The sequence below is a fragment of the Porites lutea genome, chromosome 10 (assembly GCF_958299795.1).
Source record: "Porites lutea chromosome 10, jaPorLute2.1, whole genome shotgun sequence".
In the NCBI taxonomy this organism is placed as follows: Eukaryota; Metazoa; Cnidaria; class Anthozoa; order Scleractinia; family Poritidae; genus Porites; species Porites lutea.
The window spans coordinates 30920964-30939048 of NC_133210.1; the positions used below are offsets into that span (position 1 = coordinate 30920964).

An 18085-nucleotide genomic window follows, 5' to 3' on the forward strand; every position below is an offset into this window, starting at 1 on the left:
CTCCCCTTTATTTTTGTGGGGGGCACAGCCCTCCCCCCATTTTTGTAAAATAATAAATAACTTTTTTTATTTTACCACGGTCAACTCATTAGGACTTAAAAACACCATTTTGGAAAGTTCAAGTAAACGTCGACTCGTCTGTTTAAAACAAGAAACAACGTACGTAGCCGACTGGATTGAGACTTTTCATTCTTTCACCCCCACTCCCTCCCCCCCTCCCCGCCCCCACCCTCCTAAGGAAGGCTATCCTATGTAGTTTTGTTGTCGGCACCACTGAAGATTGCATCCTACAGATCCGAAGGGTCCAAAATGTTGTCGGCGTCTTAAAAAAGAGACAGAGACCGCCTTTTATTGCTTCTTGGGGGGTGGGGGAAAGGTGGTTGTGGGCGCAAAAAAATGGAATGTGCAATTTTATTTTCAACCCCCCACTTTTTATTTCTTTCCACTGCAGCTGAAATTTCATGAATTAGGATTAAAGGCACTGGTACTACTTTCAAATCAATAAGCGGTTACAAGAGTCCACTATCCGGTGATACTGTTGTTTTATCTTCTATTTGCACAGATTCCTTCCCACTTGGTGCAAAAGACTTATTATTTGCGGTTTACAGTTACGATCTCTTTTTCAATTTAATTAGTTCACTTTATTAACCCTTGTGCCCCGAAGAAAGACGGCCCCTTTACAGGTTGCTTCGTGGGCATTTCCTTCTTAGAGAAGCACAACAAAACCGTTGTTTTTCTAATTTTGAGTCTGTACCTTAATAAATGTAGGCTTGATGTGTGCTTTATTGCCTTGAGACGCCATTTGAAATACTTTTTATCATCAGTAATCAGATTCTCATATCAACTAAAAGCAACAGTCTTGTTTAGCTGATAAGCAAACGCGGTTGCCCAGCCCAGAGCTGTTATGCGCAGCGGTCATAAAAAGCTATAAACGGAACACACTGTTTTTGTGAGTCAAAAACGTTTCCTTTGACAACGACCTTATGCTAGTTGCAACCATTGTGCATAGTGTCCATAGTGCGTGCAGCACTTTTTATATCGGCTCGTGATCACTTCAGTTCTTAAGATTGGGAGCACGTGGAACCCAAAGTAAGTAGCTGTGTTTCTTCAAGATATTTAGTTCATTTGAATTGAGCGTGATGGGCGAAACTGAAGGGTCCGCACACAAGGCCCGACACAGTGGTTCAAAAGCTGGATACTGCTATCCAGTAGTGGCAGTCAGTATTCTGGAAACTAATTGCCTTATCCATTTGATAGAGATTAATCGATCGAATAGCGCTATCCACCTTTCGAACAACTGGGTCCTGATCAATTGTAATGTTGATGTGCGCACAGAATCGTACGCCAGGCCATCTTCAGATGAAGAAGGTCAAGAAAGGAATCTGCTTCGAGCAAACAAGAATCTCTACCACATCCCAGTCGCGTTTCACACCCAATCACAAATAACCACAAACTAACAAAGTCCTTACAGAAAAGCAATTTTGTTAACTCATCATGCCACTAGCTTGCGTTGTAGCCGGACTTGTCAGACTGTCTGAGACGCAGGCTACACGCCACTTGCCTAGGGTTTTACTCAAAGAATGCCGCCTAAGTTAGGACATCGTAACTAATTCAACCGAAAATTAACATCTATCCTTTTTTTAGGCCTGGCACTATTTGTAGGGGACTTATGGTTTGCCAAAGTTTGCATAGACTGCGAGCAGTTGTGAATCGTCTTGTGTAACATCTCCTTTAGGAAGTGAACGCGCGCGGATGTCGAGAGACGCGAGAAATGAGGTCGGCAGCCCGAGAAGAAAAAAGGTCTCTTTTTTCGTGCCTCTCCCGCCGCATAGCGCCTTCAGTCACACCCGTGGTCAGTTGTGTGTCTCGCACTTGTCGCTATACGGACTAAGAATAAGGAGAGACGGTTCGTAGTCTAAAGTTTGCGTTTCAAATTGAGCAAAGCCTGTAATTAAAGGTTAAATGATATCAGCAATTTTTCAGTAATGGGTTGGGCTATCACATGTCATCTATCTCTCCCGCTTGTTGACTCGGCTAAATCTTGGTCGTGCGGGCTCCTCAACGGCTTAATCAAACAACCTAAAAACCGCATTTTGCCGATTTTTTCACCGAATTTTACATTAAATGGTCAGAGTTGACTGTTTTATGCTGAAAAGTGGATTTTCTCCAAAAAAAAAATTTGTACTTTGCTTAACCCATTCGCCCCTGGAAATTTCACCGAAAAACGCGTTTTGAAGCTAATCTAGCGTTTTCTGGTCACTGTCGCGCGAGGCACCAAAAACTTACCACAAAGCCGTTTACAGGTTGTGCACTTCGCGGCCTTATGGTCCACTAAGATGCTCGTTTGAGAAGGCATGCGCAGAAAGCAAAATTTCGAGATTTGGGGGTTTAAAAGTGACACAGCAGTCTTGACTTTTACTTTTTGCTTTCTCTCCTCCCCTCTTTTTTCGCTTTTCTTGTCACATTTTTCTTTCTTTTGCTGGGGATTTAGACGGCTTTATTTTGGTGGGAAAAGTTTTTGAGGAAAGCTTTTAGGATCTTAGGATTGCAGCCAAGGAAAGGTAGGTCGGTGGTGGAACAAGATTTTCATGAACATTTTCGGGTCAATGTTACATGGTTTTTTTTACCTTTTTCACTGTTGTCCTTGACTGAATCGTGCTCATTTTGGAAAGATCTCTTCACTTTGCACATGTTAGTGGGCAAAGTTGGCATTGACCGTTAAAACCGATGACGTCACAAGCGGTAGAAGGGACGTGGATCCGCACTGGCGGTTACGGGCGGTTCAGGGGCGAATGGGTTGATAAAATATGCATTATTGATAGCAAAACCGATAATAGTCAAAGGCTAAAAGACGATATAATCTACATTAAACAGTCTTTCATCCCTCTCCCCCTCGACTCACCATATCCACTCCCACCCCCTACCGTAGAGTCCTGGGAGGTCCTGACATGGAATCGGTTCCGAGGGAGTCTGGGAACTACGTCAAGCACGCCTGTAAGAGTTTGAACACGAACAATGACCTTCTGCGCGTCACTTTCGCAACGTTTTACGACATAAAATCACACTTAATGGTAGGTAACTTGGAAGTTCTTTCACTTTCATTGCTAACGGAAACCTTCATCTGCCTACAGATACTTTCAAAACGGGCTAAATTTGCTTAGACAACTAAAAGTATGCTTTTAATTCTGGCACCAATTTGTCACGGGCGTGCGCGAAGAAAGCGCATGAAAGAAAGGAACGAACAAGCGCTTCACGAACTTGTTTTAACACACTGAGATCATCCTGTCCGAATACACACAATCAACAGAGTTATTTCTTAAGAAGTCTATGTTTAACATCAATGATTATTTCCCATTTTTTTACGACCAGAAATCTTAGAAACAAAGTAAATTTAAGAGTGAACTTCATGTTTTAAAATGCAACGTTCTACAGTAACTTTCTTGTGAACTGTTCCACAGGCTTCTTCTTATTACATCCTTATCCAAAAATACATCACGTCCACCTCCACTGCCCTGCTGTTCTCCAACAGAAGTGCTCTGCAAAACCAAGGAAAAAACTAGGTAAGTTTTATTCACCGATTAATTTTACTAAAGAACTTAAAAGTAAATGCAACTGTACACTGTTGTCGTGTTGCAAAGGTCATAAGTTGTAAGTAGTTAGATTATATGTAGAAGTCTCTTATGTGTCAGAATTTTTCACGATAAGGAGTGATTGAGAATACCTAGCCCACTAAATGTGTTACTTGAAAAACTGCTCCAGTGGTACTGCAGTCCTGCAGGCCCACAGTCTTGCAGTCATGCTCTGGTAGTCCAAATACTTAAATCTTAGTGAATAAAACGAGTGCTTCTGCAGTTTCACACTCCTGCAGTTTCTGAATTACGATTATTAATTGGGTATACAACTAGCGCTCCGGCAGTCCCGCACTCCAGAGGTCCATGTCAGAATTTATTTTGCAAATTGGACGACTGCAGGACAGCAGGAGTAGTTTTTTCAAGTCAAGGCCCAGTTGTTCGAAGGCCGATTAGCACTTAACACGGGGTTAAATTTAACCCTGGTTTCTTTTTCTTGTGTTCAAAAGCATTTTCTGAGATAATTTTCTCTCTTGTTTTTAGAGCTTCCAATCATAAAATTGTGGACAAAAAGAATTAAAACTGAATTGCTTAAATCTTAATTCAAATCTCGCACTAACCCTGGGTTATGTTAACCCAGCTTTGAACAACTCGGCCCAGATGTTAAGTGGGTCAGGTATTTATAATCTATTTTTCTTGGTGATGATCTACTGGGCTTCAATCATGTTTTGCTCTCTTTTTTGTATCCTGTAATACCTCTTTGGAGCCTGTTTTGATTTGGCCAAATTTTTTGCATAAAGAATTTCCTAAGTGAAACAAAACAAAACAAAACAAAACACAATCACGAGTCTATTTCAACCTGGTCTATGTCTCCATGTTCAGTTGAAAATGACGATGAAACAAATGAATCATTTTCATTTGTAGCTGTTTTACAAAAAGATTTAATAAAGTGATCAAAACATTTTTGGGCCCAAGAGAATATCATCTACCAGTAATGAACATAACATTGAATCAAGACAGATAGATCTTTGTTTATAGTGTAATATTGAAACTGGTTAGTGAAGCCTAATTACTTATTTGCACCAGCTGATGCCCATCTCCGGCCTCTTAGCAGCTAGTGACTGGTCTAGATCTTGCCGATGCAATAAGCAGTTTTAGCCCTTTCACTGTCAAGGGCAACATTGAGCAAAATTCAAGACCAATCACAAATGTCATTATAGAAAATACTAACAAACAAAAAACACCATGTTCCATTAAAATGGTAACACCATACATAAGATTTTATCCCCTGGTTTAATATTTAGGAAACTACTCTACAATATGTTCTGCTGAAAAATGGGAAAAAAAAAACTTAAACTTGTTTACCCATGAAGTACTTAGGAGTTCTCAAGAACTTAATTAAAAATGATAGTGTGCTCCTGCTGAAATTGGAATTTGGAGGTGTGTTTTCAGTACTGGATCCAGACCTTGCGATAAGGGGGGGGGTTCATCCAGACCCTTAGATAACAGGGGGGGCAGTCTCCAACAAAAAATTTTCGGCCCTTTGGGCCTCAGTTTGGTCTAAAATTAAGGGGGGCTTAGACCCCCCTCCCCTGAATCCGCCACTGGTTTTTCTTGTTTAAGAGAGGAAAAATACACCAGGAAGACCCAAAGAAAAACCTCTCTCTGCAAAGAGGGGAACAAACTCAAACTCAACCCACAACCCAGGCTGCATCTGCGGGAGATGAATGCTTTCAACTTTGCAGCACCCCTCTCCAACTGAATCAGAAATTAAAGAGTCAAGAAAAAAAAACATTAGCACAAGAAAAAATACTGTTTCTTTCCACTAGCTTGTGCTCAACTTGTGCCTACTTAAATAAGTGTCACAGTGCTTATTGCTGCTTATTTGGAGATAAAATAATAATATTAAAAAGTCGTCACACACTAGTTTGCCAATAAAGACCCAATAGAGTTATTACTGTATGAATTTTGTTTATGACTTAAAAGTGGAACTTTGTTGATGTTAGATTTGAATCGTTCGATCCCTAGTTGTGGTGCATGACTTGAGTTTCTGTAGCATGAGGTGACTGGGATAATTTGTCAGGTGTATTTCCCAACTGATTTGTTACCAAGGGAGACAGGTATTTGTTAATACTAGATCTGAGAATTTAGGATGGGGATCAAATGCTTGGCTATAGAAATGTGATATTTTGTCAGCTGACATCTTTTTCTTTTCTCATCTTCCTTTGTCGCTTAACCCTTTAAGCCCCAAAATCCACATACAAATTCTCCAAACTGATCTCTATATATTCCTTAAAGAATGAGTTGAGAGAATTTGATAAAAGATCAAAGCTTTTCTCTCTTTGGTGATTATCTTATTAATTCTCATAACCCTTCCCCTTGATTGTCTATTGATATCGTTAAGAGAAAATTGATGTTGGTCACTAGTGGGACTTGAAGGGTTAATGTAATTTCTGGGTATGGCAGGTCAGTCTACTCTCATTTTCTTAAAAAAAGTGGCTCCCTAGACTTTGCCTTGGACTAAATGTTATTGGAGGTGTTTTCGTGCATACCATTATTCTTAGAATTAAATCTCCCTGCCTTTCTTTGATTTGGTTATTAATACAATGTCTGGTAAATGGACATTGGTGATTGGGTTTAATGTCTACTTCTTGTGATGTTAAGTTTGATAACCATAACTACAAATGGATAACATTGGTTTTTGAAAGAGGTTCTGATAACAAATCATCTTTGAAAAAAAATATGGGAAGCATTGTACAAGTGGCATTCAGTCACTTGCCGCCTTCTGGCCTTCTCTTTATTCTGCATTATTTGATGGCATCATTATTTTGTCCTAGTAGCTCCTCTAGCTAGCTAACATTTTACTGCTTCTCTGTTAGTGAAATGTTGTGTTTACTGCATGGTGATTCCCACTGGTTAAGCAGTCTTTAACTTATTGACAATAATTTATCTCTACTCAAATATGAGCCTGGTGACTGAGAGTAGTTTTTAGGGCAAAGGCAGTGCCTTCGTTTCTCAGCAGTTTCACCCTTTAAGTCCCAAGAGTGACCAATATCAATTTTCTCCTAACAACATCAGTAGATCATCAAGAGGAAAGGTTATGAGAATTACTAAATTGATTACCAAAGGGAGAATATTTTGATCTTAAACCAAATTCTCTCAACTATTCTTAAAACAAATGTATGGAGATCAGTCTGGAGAATTTGTATTTGGATCTTGGGGCTTAAAGGGTTTAAGTCCCTGAGTATTGCTCTAGCACCGGGGATCGAACCCATGCCTTCTACTCTAGTGCTCTACCGACTGAGCTAACCCTGCTGTGGTCAAGCAGCGAATACATTTAGCCTATATATGGTCTGTGTATGACAGTACCCTCTCTGCTTGGTTTCTCGCAAAAATCATCTATCCATTAGAAATATCCTTTTTGCTATTTATGCCATAAACCCCAAAATTGTATGTTACGGAATGAGTCCAGAAACAGTTTAACATTTTAGTCTTGTGCTGAATACTTTTTTTGTAGCAGCTGAACTGTACTCATCCACTGTACACTAGCTATCTCACCGGCAATTTTCTGAAATAGTTTCTGGGAGGGAGAGTTCTTTCCATGCAGTCACAAAATCCATATATACCTAACTACCCATCACCCTGCTTTTTTCCCTAGCCATCAGCCCTTTTAAAAAGGTTTAAAGGATTGTTTTAAGTGGAAAGTGCACTTAGCTTATCCAGCTAATCTACAGGCACTCCACTCAAACATAACATAACAGGATTAAAAACCCCAACTGGCAGGAGGCAACCAGTTGGCTATTTACAAGCGTGGTCGAGGATTTGAAATTGGGACAACTGAGAACAAATCCAGCAAGTGGCCTGAGCAGGACTTGAACCCAGGACCACCAGATTGCGAGTCCAACTTGCTGACCACTTGGCCATGCTGTCCTTGCCCCTTTGGACACACTCCTATACCTGCATCTATGACTACAGTCAAACCCTGTTGATACAGATTCTTAGGGGGTCATAGAAAGTGTCTGTGTTAAGTGGGTTGAATTCAGAGAAAATGAAGGGAAATTTCTTTCCCTAAGGACAAAGCAAACTGTCCATATTAATGAGGTGTTTGTATTAAGCAGGTGTCCTTAAAGCACGGTTTGACTGTAGAACTTTTTGTGGAAACTAAAAATTTACTATGATGGTCTATTGGTTTTATTATGTTTAAAATAGCAAAACACTTTGTGGACTTTTTCTTTGGTACCACATGATCCATTCTCCCATCCCCAGAAACCTATTGGGATCTCCAGTAAACCTATCAGCTAAATTAGTTAGCTTGAGATGTTTGATTTCTTTTGAACATACACTGTAAAAAAATCACATTTCCTGTTGCTAAACTACAGATTTTCTCAGTCCACTTTCTTCCACTCTATCAGAGTCAGGATTGATCAATTTTTTGGAAATATCAGATTTGTGTACCTGTTTCTCCAGAATTTATGACTCGACTGTTTGGTTTGCATTTTTCTAGTGTACAGTGGGGGAGCGATGGCAGTTCATGCTAGTTGTGATAAATGCAATATCAATGTGCTTAAATTTTATCTGCTTACATGAACAACAAAAATATGATTATAACCATCCACCTTCTAAGCATATTCCCTTGATGTGTCCTCAAATTGTAATTATCACAGTGAGTTTCTCTTTGTGGTTTTACTACATTGTCAAAAACACCAGTGTTTCCACTGTATAAAAGTTCACTCAATTCAAACACTGCTTATACAGATAACAAAAATCGATAATCAACTGAAATAGTTAAAGTACTGAAAAGCAATTGGCACCATACGAAGTATTATTGAGGAGGTTGCATTTGAATGGTCGCAATATAAGGTTTCTTCCACAGACTCCAAATTAGAAGTACATACTAAATTTTAAAATGATACCATGTGAAAGTACTTCTGAAACGGTTTGTTTGAATGGTAGCACTATATATAGGGTTTCATATACAGATTCAAAATTTAAACTACAAACACAACAGAAGCTTCCGTGTTAAAGTAGTTAGAACTACATTCAAAACAGATGGTACCGTATGAAAATACTGCTGAAAAAGTTTCAGTTGAATTGTGACACCATAGGATTTCATCCACGTACTCTAAAGTTAAAACTAATTACGAGGTACTCTGTTTATCAGGTTTCAAACTTTCTGAATCTCTTTGGAGGACAACATCCCAAACCAAAAATTTCCACTTTTTATAACAAGCGAAGCTGTTCTACACGTTTAAATTTTGATCTTCCAGTTACATGTTTTACAGCAAAGATTCATCACGCAACATAGAACGTTTGTAGGTATCGTTAAGGCTCAAAAAAGGAAACTGTTTTTAACGGAGCATTTTCACTCAAGTGACCAGCATTTATGCAAATTTATTGGAACAAAAGAAAGCGTTTGCCTAAGAAAAGAGATCAACTCCCACAGGACCGGTTTGGAACACCAACATGGCCGCCGTGACGTCATGTGAAAACGCTCTTTTGTGTGTATGGCTGATGACGGGTAGGATCAAAAACTGAAGAGCGTCTAGCCAATATTTTAATGTTTGAGTTATTTGAAAAAAAAAAATACGCTTGAACCATTCATGTCAAAATTTAAATTCTCATTTGTTGCCCTTATACACTTCCTATACCAGAAGTGGGGAGAAGGTGTTTTAAAAAGTGTCAATAGAATTCACCTTGTGTGTTAGTGTCTTTAATTCTCATCACCACTCTGTTTTATAGATCATCCATATTAAAAGGAGAAATTTGATTTTGATCATCCCTGAGGCTTAAAAGGTTTAACCCCATTTGTGCATTGGCTAGTTTGCCTTCGTAACTGTTACGTAGAGTAAAAGGAAATTCATATTAGAGACCTTTAGATTCTAAGACGAGTATGACTATGAGTACGAGATTTTCTCAACAGTAAAAAGTGCTCGCGCGTGAGGCAGCGTCATTTTGGCGGGAAAACATGGTAGCCGTCGTCTTTAGCCAGAGGGTCGTAGTGGCGGGAACAAGTTATCAAATGTTAGAAGTTTTAGCATTTTGCAATCTGGAGAGGGCTCAACCTCGTTCAATAACGAAAACAGTGCTAACTTTTCTGGTGAAAAAAAGTACAATGAAGAATTCCGGGGTGTCTATTTTTTGACAATACACGAAAAAACTTTAAATCAAACCTTGTACTCCTAGTCGGTCTCGTCGGCGAACATAAAGGTCTGTATTCTCATTTGAACCCTTTCATTCTTAATAGGGGCCAATACACGAAAATTCACCAAAAAATCTAGAAATCATTCTGTAATGTCCTATAAAATAGATAGTACGATTCAAAAGTTCCTCCAAGGAGATTTCATCATTGAATGGTTACACCAGAGAATTTTATCCACAGATATAAAGTTAGAGCGACAATTCATCTCGCCATAACTTGTTCTAGGAGTGAAAACTTAAGCCCCTGTTTGTCAGAATTGACCTTTGTTTTACAGACTTATATCTCTTTGTGTCAAGTCAGGGTTTATACTAGATACTTCATGGCTTTCTCTTTTTGTTTTTGCAAATATATTTTGTCACTATTTCTCTACAAATCACTCCTGTAAATTGAATTTTGCAAGTCGTTTCGGTCCGGAGTGTCCAATGAAATCCGTTTGAACAAAATTCTCACCGGCTGTTTCTCGCTGTTTCGCTTCTAAACTCATTATTTGACCCTTTATTGTTTGTATTCGCCGGTTGTGGTATCTCATATCCACTAAACCACAAAGCAATTAAGCTGTGAACTATTCAGATGGAACTATCGAACTCTAGAATCAGTCGTCGCATTACAGGTATTTTGGCTGACAGGGGTTAACTATTGTTTCGCCTTTTACCTATTTACTTTCAACACTCTATCAGATACTAAAATCTACAAACTTACCTTTGCTAGCGTCCTTTCTTGTTTTCAACGGCCACTAATCTTCCTCCTTCAACCTTGACTTCTGTAGAAAACACAAACAATTTATTCAGTTGATGGTTAAATTGTGAGTAATTTACCTCAGTCAATGTTGTGACTAGTGTAACTCTTGTCTTTTGAATTTGATTGTGTACCTTTCTGCAAATAATTGCAGTTCAAGAGCTTTTAAATTGTATTGTCAAGTTGCGTTGATATCAGTTTCATGAATTCGCTATGGTGTTAAAGGTGTTCCAATTTTTGAGTTAGCAGATAACGCGCTAAGTGAAGTCGTTTAAAACTGAGCTAATGAGCAGTGCATTGCATTGTTGTAAAAAGTGGTTTTCTCATTCAAATAAAAGCTATTGAGCAGTACTCTTCTGCTCTAAAGGTGGTTCAAAAATTTGAGTCTGTAGGTGAAATCCTAAAGTACTACCATCAAAATGAAAACTTGTAAGGAGCACTTTCCTGTAGTGCTTCTTATTTTGCTGTATAACGTGGCTCTATCTTTTTAGTTTGCAGTCTTGAAATTCTTTGCTGTGACCATTCAAATGATAGCCATTAAGGAGCGCACTAGACAAAAATCATGTTTTCAGAAGTCAAAAAGCTTTGTCCAAATTGTTCCTTTCACCTTCCTTGTAAAGTGATGTGTTAAATCTCATTCATATCCACGTTTGTGAAAAGATAATCACCCTCTTACCTCCGTTTGTAAGCCGCTTCACGACGATGATATGGTTATCAGGACATGCAATCACAATCCGCTGATAAGGCGTTCCTTTTCTCCCTTCACTGCTCGCTGAAAATTCTACTGGTTTGTCATTTGTTTCTCTATCCATATTCCTTTTACGTTACTTTAGACCAATTCCTAAAATGAATTGTCCTTTAAATAGTGAGACAAATTGCTCCTTTTAATTTCTTCTTCGTAACTTTTTGTCCGTAGCTTGATGTGTTCATTTATGATTTACATTCCACTTGAGTATGCACTTTCTTTATGTTGCATTAAGAGATTGATGTCATTAATTTTATCTCTATCATGTCTTTAGCCAATTACAGTCGCTTTTTATGCGGGGAGATTCCCAAACGCCATACGTCTATAGTCCAACTTACGCTGTGCGAGGGGCTTCCCTGGGTTACTTTTATTAAACTAGTATTTCCCACTTTCTTTTTTGATTCCTGTATAGTAAGGTATTTAAATAGCACAGGTCAATTTACCTTACCTACAATACAGTCCTTTTGTTCCACTAAGTCAATTTTCAGCTTCCATTTTCTAAATGTTGAAAAAACGTGGAAACGTTTAGTACCTGAAGTCGCAGAAGCTTAGCGTTAGTACTTTCTTTTGGAATTTTTAATATTCTGTACAAGGTGGTTCTCACTTTTGAGCCTTGGATGAAATCCTATGGTGTGACCATTCAAATGAAAGCTACTGAGTAGTACTTTCCTGTGGTACTGTTTATCGTGTTGTACAAGGTGGTTCTAAGTTTTGAATCTGTGGATGAAATCCTAAAGTGTAACCATTCAAAGTAAAGCTACTGAGTAGGACTGACTTTTGCTATGGATTATACATGTAAGTCTCATACTTTCCAAAGAGTGGGCTACCCGAGAAGAAGTCTCGGCTAAAATTCCTTGGAAATGACCACCAGTGGAATGAATAATGAACGTTTTGAGTTAAGTACTAGTAACTGTCTCCATGTTAATTCACCATGTTAACTCTTAATCCTGTAATGGGCTAGCGTCTTACCCGGGGAGGAATATTGCACTGTCTGCTTCATGCTACAGAAACTTTTAACAAAATCTTGAGGCTAGAGAAACTTTCATTAGAAGAATAATATCGCATTAATGAGATTGGGGAAGTGATACATTGTACTTCTCAGAGGTTTGCGACAATTGAGAAAACTAAGAACCTGTTTTCTTTAGGGTGAATTTTGATGGACTAGAATTTCATTTTGAAGGTTTATGAATACTCCTAGATGTCTTATGCTGTACTACAGGAACAAGAGGTGTATGATGTCTTGATTCTACTTTAGTTGTTGATTCCTCAATTGGATAGCAGCACCTCTTGAGGGATTTACAAGACTTCTTGCTTTATTGAACTGAAAAATCTGTGGGAAAACCTTAAAAGCTTAGTATCACTTAGCTATGGTACAGGATAGCATCCTCTCCGGCTGCTTCATGCTACAGAAATCTCTATAAAAAATCCTTAAGAGTGAAGTAAGTCGTAAATTTTTTGACATTCGATAGACTAGTATCCTCTTACGGGGAGGTAGTCAGGGGACAGGGGTGTTGAAGGCATCCCAGATGTTTAATGAGCGAAACACTCTAAACTTTTGAGTGTAGTGCAAAGTCCTATTTCCATGATAGACTAGCATCCCATCCTGGGGGAAGAATAAATAGTCCTATTTTCATTTCCTTCATGCTACAAATGCTACTGTCAAACCTCTAATAATACGATAAACAAACTTTTGTTCCATCCACAATAAAGAGAATTAATACTGCTGTGTCAGTCCTTGCTATTGTAACCGGAGATGGGCATCAAGCGATGGCAAACTGCTTAAGATAGTTAGTAGCATGCATGGCCATTACTGTTCTATCTTTTTAAATTTAATTGTCAGTACCGTGCTTTGTTTTACTTGTTAAATAGTAGTAGTTGATAAGTGATTATCTACTTCTATTGAGGTACAGTTCAATTTGTTTGGTTCTAACTTGTTTGCATGTGTTCGTGTGGTTGAAATCTTCAAGTACTATTATTAAAAATATGCAAGCTAATCAACACAAAGTTGCTGTTTGTTGTCTGTTAGTTAATTCAACATTCAACAAAAAGGCTTATATTTGAGATGGTCTTCGAGGTTTAATTGGTTACGTTGTCTATCCCACCGACTTGATAATTCGTTCAGGAAACAAATTTTTGGTGGAACGCTCATGGCTGCTTGAGGTTGCCTGTTGCATTAGCGTGTTCTAGAAGATCTGATCACAGTGTGATCCATATGGTTCTCATGCCATCTTCAGAACAGTCTAATGACAGGAGAAATCAACCTTTTAAAACAGGCAATAAAGTCATTTTTTCTTCTACATATTCTTTGACTCATTCAAGGCATTTCACGTCAAGTATCGTGGCGTTCTGTGGTATGATAAGCTCTACTAGAGTCTTGATCAAATGGCATGGTCGTCTAATGATGAGTATGGGGGTTTTTAGTAATAGCGACATATCATGTTTGATATAATCCTTCCCGTCTATCAAAAATCTCCTTCTATATAACGTTAATCTGAAATGAAACTTGCAATATTCTCTTCAGGGCTGCTCTAGACTTTAGAATTTGAAAACCAACTAAGCGTTACACTGTCCTTAGCCATGATGTTTTGTTATAGTTTCCTCGTTTGACATCCAAAACTCCTAGGGGTTGATATCTGTTTACAGCAAAGTGTATACGTACCAAGTGAGATCATGGTCTTCAGATGTCCTTTCCAGCCATCAGGTGTTGTCTTTACCTCTGCTCCCTGTGTTTCGTGTGAAGATTCCATTGTTCGCTTTCGTATATTGCCGTTTCCAGCGGGTACTTTTCCTCTGGGCAATATTCCTTCTTGCTCGACTATCCATTAGGTAATGAATTTAGCGCGCACAAACGTAATATGAAGACATTTTTTTTGTAAAATTGTAGGTCAACTTTTGGGCAAAGTGTGTCTCGGTGCCAGCGCTATCAAGCACGGATACTTTACATTCTTGTTTTGTCGTCACTACTCTTAACTTTGTAAGATGCTGTTATTAAAGAAAAGAGGTTCTGCTTTTATGATTCTGCATAAGCGTGAAACTGCTAACGAGAAGATGTACAAAATTTGTAGCTTTTCTTTATTGGCTACGTTCATTTAGAGCGATTCTGGACTAAAATTACAAAGGGTACAGAATATTGTATGTAAAGGCTTAGTGACCACGCTCGTTTCGTTTCCGAACTGTTTAGGTTTCGCTTTTTTCCTCCTGTTACATCCCGAGAAAGCCTGGGAACGATTTTCAACTCTAACCAATAAACTGCTCCATTAAGTGTGATTAAAATTTCGCTACCAATCAGAACTTATTGAGGCGCCCTAATGTGACACGACCAATAGCTTTTCGCTATTGGTCCAAAGTTTAAATAGCACAGTTTGTATTAAAACTCACACACACAAAAATTAAAGCGCGGTGTCTGTTGCGCAAATGAAATATGTAGAAAGTGTATGGCGTTGGGTGTGTAATTATTGTACATGGAACTTGGGAATGGGAGAGCTTCAGTGGTTGCGACCTCTAGAGGTAGGTTTTTCTATCTCCTAGGCGTAACTATATAGCAGGACAACTATATTTACCAGTTTAATGTCCTAAATCAAGTAACAAGGAAAACGTTTTGTCTGTCAATTTGATTGTACACTGTGGACATCCAGTCTAACCTACCAATCAGTACTTTGTTACTGATATTCTTTAAGTCTAAGTATTGAGAGACAGTAGAGGGACTGAACGTTTTTAAATGACCCTTTTAAAACAGAATGTTTTTGTTTCCATGGATTGTTTTCATTTAGAGAGCGTTGTCTTTTCTTTGATGTGAAGCGAAGTAGTCGTCAGATTTTTGTTACACCCGAGTGCGTGACGTTGCTTTCGTTGTTACTGAAGCTTCAATGTATTTCCAACTTACCAGTAGATTTCTCATCGCAAGTGCTCAATTTTCTTATTTGCTTTTATAAGAATTCTTGGTTTGTTTGCCAAGACGCCGTTATTCATTCGAGTGTGGCATTGCTGTGACGCAGTTTTTAACTTCGAGTGAAATAGGTATTGCGCATTTGCATTTCGCATTATGTGGAATTTGACACCGGAGATAAGCTTTTCACTAAGAGAGAAAACCGATCACGAACTTTGCTGAAGATTTTACATTTAAACTTACTTAGTTGACTATAAGGAGCAGTATGAAGACATCCGCTCTCTCCATTTCATGTTGTCGCATTTTCGCGCTATGCAGTGGTTCTATGAAGTCATGTAGAAAGAACGGGAACTCTTTTGTAAGTTTTGTGTCTTTCTACGTCTTGTCTTTCTTTCCTCGGATTACACCTGACTCAGGAGCTAAGAATGTTAATTAGTTAAACAATAGCGTCCAGGGGAGGAGCTAAGCAGTTAAGAGAAAACGAATGTTGATCTCTGTGGCTCGTGCGGTGTCATTCGTTGCATACTTTAGGATTTCTCGTTCCTCGCGGCGTTAAATGTATGAGCTCATGTTTTTCTTTGCGTTGGCAAAGCAGCCGTATTGAATAAACGATATTTGGTTCTTTTTTTATCACAAGAACGGTAAATGCACTCAAAGTGCACCCTTATAAAAAATATACGTACAGAACAAGTAGAAATTGGGTTGTATTTATTAAAAAATGGCCTTACATTGACAGTAAATATTTTCTCTTCTTGACGTATTGAAATCTTCCTTATACCTTTGCATCGCCAAACACTTGACTTTCTAACTCTTTCTGTCTTGAAAGCTGTTGATAAAACAGTTTCAACCGACTATAAGCTTTAATGATAGGTGTCTTTAGCGTAAAGAGTTATCGTGTGTTTTACGTGGGCATAATGAACGTAGAATCAATATCCACTGCTGCACGAGAGGAACCCCTTTTCAGTAAGCTATTTTTATTATATCACATGCGCACTGTATTTGCAAAATATGGTTGTATCGTCCAGGTTGTATGTGTTAAATATCAGATCATTCATACTTGGACTTAACACGTACTAACTTTCAAAACTCAACTTTTAGTAGGAACTATTTATCGACGAAGGACGTGTCTCGGTTAGAGGAGAGTAATAGGTCGTTCATTTACCTTTTCTCATGTTTCATTGCCGAGAATGAGCGTAACAAACGAAGATTAAGAATTATTCTTGTGCACTTTGCTGTTTTGTTTGTAGAGCGTGGTTGTTTCGTGACTTAAAAACTGTTTCATTATTCGACTCTTAATATATAATGCACCTAGACCACACATGTTCAATAGCTATTTCAGTGTGCAAAAACGAGATCGAGTATTTTCATTGCTGGATGTATGTAGTGACCACATTCACCATTTGTAAATTGTCTGAGGTGTTTTACATCTTCTTTTAGCCTTGTGCGACCGGTCCTTAAGTTGTTGAGAGAAGGAATTTTGGTGTATTAAACATACAAGAGGACGAAGAATTCGTGGAAACGTCAGGATCATTAATTGGCGCAGAAAATCTGAGAGTTAATATTTACTCACGCGTTTTGATTTAGGCCGTCTCTTTTGATGTCATGAAACAGTTTTAATACACTGACTGCGTTTAGAAATTCCTTTTAAAATTTTGTTTTCCTTTTATAAAAGCGGCAACCGACCGACTGCACCAAACGTTGATGTGTCTTACCTCCCTATGTGTCTGCCAAGTAAGTCCTTGTAGCTTTGATTCTATGCTCACTGCTTTCGAGTAGCTTATATCTTCGTTCTATAGTTCCTTCATGAGAAGAACATGGATAATTTAGCCACTTAATAGCTACAGAAGTGCTCGTGAAACACAACGGCGAACCCTTTGATTCATTACCTTTTTTCTTTCGTTTAATTTCCACCACTGATCCTGCAGATGTCACGAGCGTTAAGATTCGTGCGTTATGCGTTCTTTCCTCGTCAATTTTGTATCCTACTTGTACCACAAATTCTGTAATTTCATGACACAAATGTGAATGCCAGAAGTGAAGGTCAAATTTGAATTGTTTGTACTCAGCGCAAAAGACTTACCACCGCTTGACGATTCGAACAATATAATGGCCTCTGGGTACGGCTCTCGACGGTTCCAAACTTGAACAAATTCAATAAATTCATTTGAAGGTTCGTCTCCCTGATAACCAGCCATTTCACATCTGACGTCGAGTGGATCGTTTCTAAACGTTTAGGATGAGCTTTGCGTCTTTGGAACGGCCCGGTTTAATGAGAATGTCATGTGCGCGAAACTTTGGCGCTGATTTGCAGATTATTATTTATCGGTATTTTTCTCGATGACGTCAGCATAATTGCACCGTGTTATGATGCTAGGTTTTTCCTACAAAATCCTTATGCTAGAACTAAAATAATTTCACAGTGATAAAGGCTTTTTTCGTGCGTGCCAATCACGGCAAGTGTAAAAACTCAAGAGAGCCGCTTAAGCAGCACAAGTTCGTTTAACTCCTTGTTTGTGTGTGTATTTTTTTATGGGCATATGTCTTGTTAGGTTACCCTCGAAGTCCCTATTTCTTGGAGCCGACGTGTTGTGTTTTCTTTTAGTTTATAATGAAAGGCCTAGCGGTAAGAACTCCAAAGGTAGCAAGTTACCGCGATTTGCGACATTATTTAGATGCCTCTTGCTTATATTTTTGTGTACAATTTGGGTCGGTAAATTTTCTTAATTGGTCAGCTTTCATGTAAGTCAACGCTATTTCTTTCTTTCACCGTTTACCCTCTTGCAATTACTTTTCGCGATATTTACAGACCTCAATAAACCTCTTTTCGTAAGATCGTACCAGAGCGCGCAAAAGTCACAAGTAAATTTGAGTGATGTAAATGACCTGGAATGTGCTTTTTTTGCAGCTTGAGTCGCTTTAATAGCAAAACAGCATATTACTTTGGTGAATGT

At 38.6% G+C, this 18085-nt stretch overlaps 1 protein-coding gene across 6 annotated transcripts; it reads right to left on the reverse strand.

Annotated features, from left to right (window-relative positions):
- Positions 1-3244: 3244 nt before the first annotated feature.
- Positions 3245-17796, reverse strand: LOC140950987 (uncharacterized). 6 transcript variants are annotated; one of them, XM_073400203.1, is made up of 8 exons: positions 17215-17792; positions 17021-17134; positions 16847-16933; positions 15378-15960; positions 11697-11746; positions 11180-11344; positions 10468-10528; positions 3245-3536 (listed from the first exon to the last, which is right to left on the reverse strand). In XM_073400203.1, exons 1-3 carry the CDS (start codon positions 17327-17329, stop codon positions 16851-16853), a joined length of 312 nt encoding a protein of 103 aa, XP_073256304.1. In that variant the 5' UTR covers positions 17330-17792; the 3' UTR covers positions 3245-3536; positions 10468-10528; positions 11180-11344; positions 11697-11746; positions 15378-15960; positions 16847-16850. The 6 variants fall into 6 exon arrangements, with proteins under 6 accessions (XP_073256304.1, XP_073256305.1, XP_073256302.1 ...); XM_073400204.1 differs by having other exon boundaries at positions 11692-11746; XM_073400201.1 differs by having other exon boundaries at positions 13908-15960.
- Positions 17797-18085: the final 289 nt, after the last annotated feature.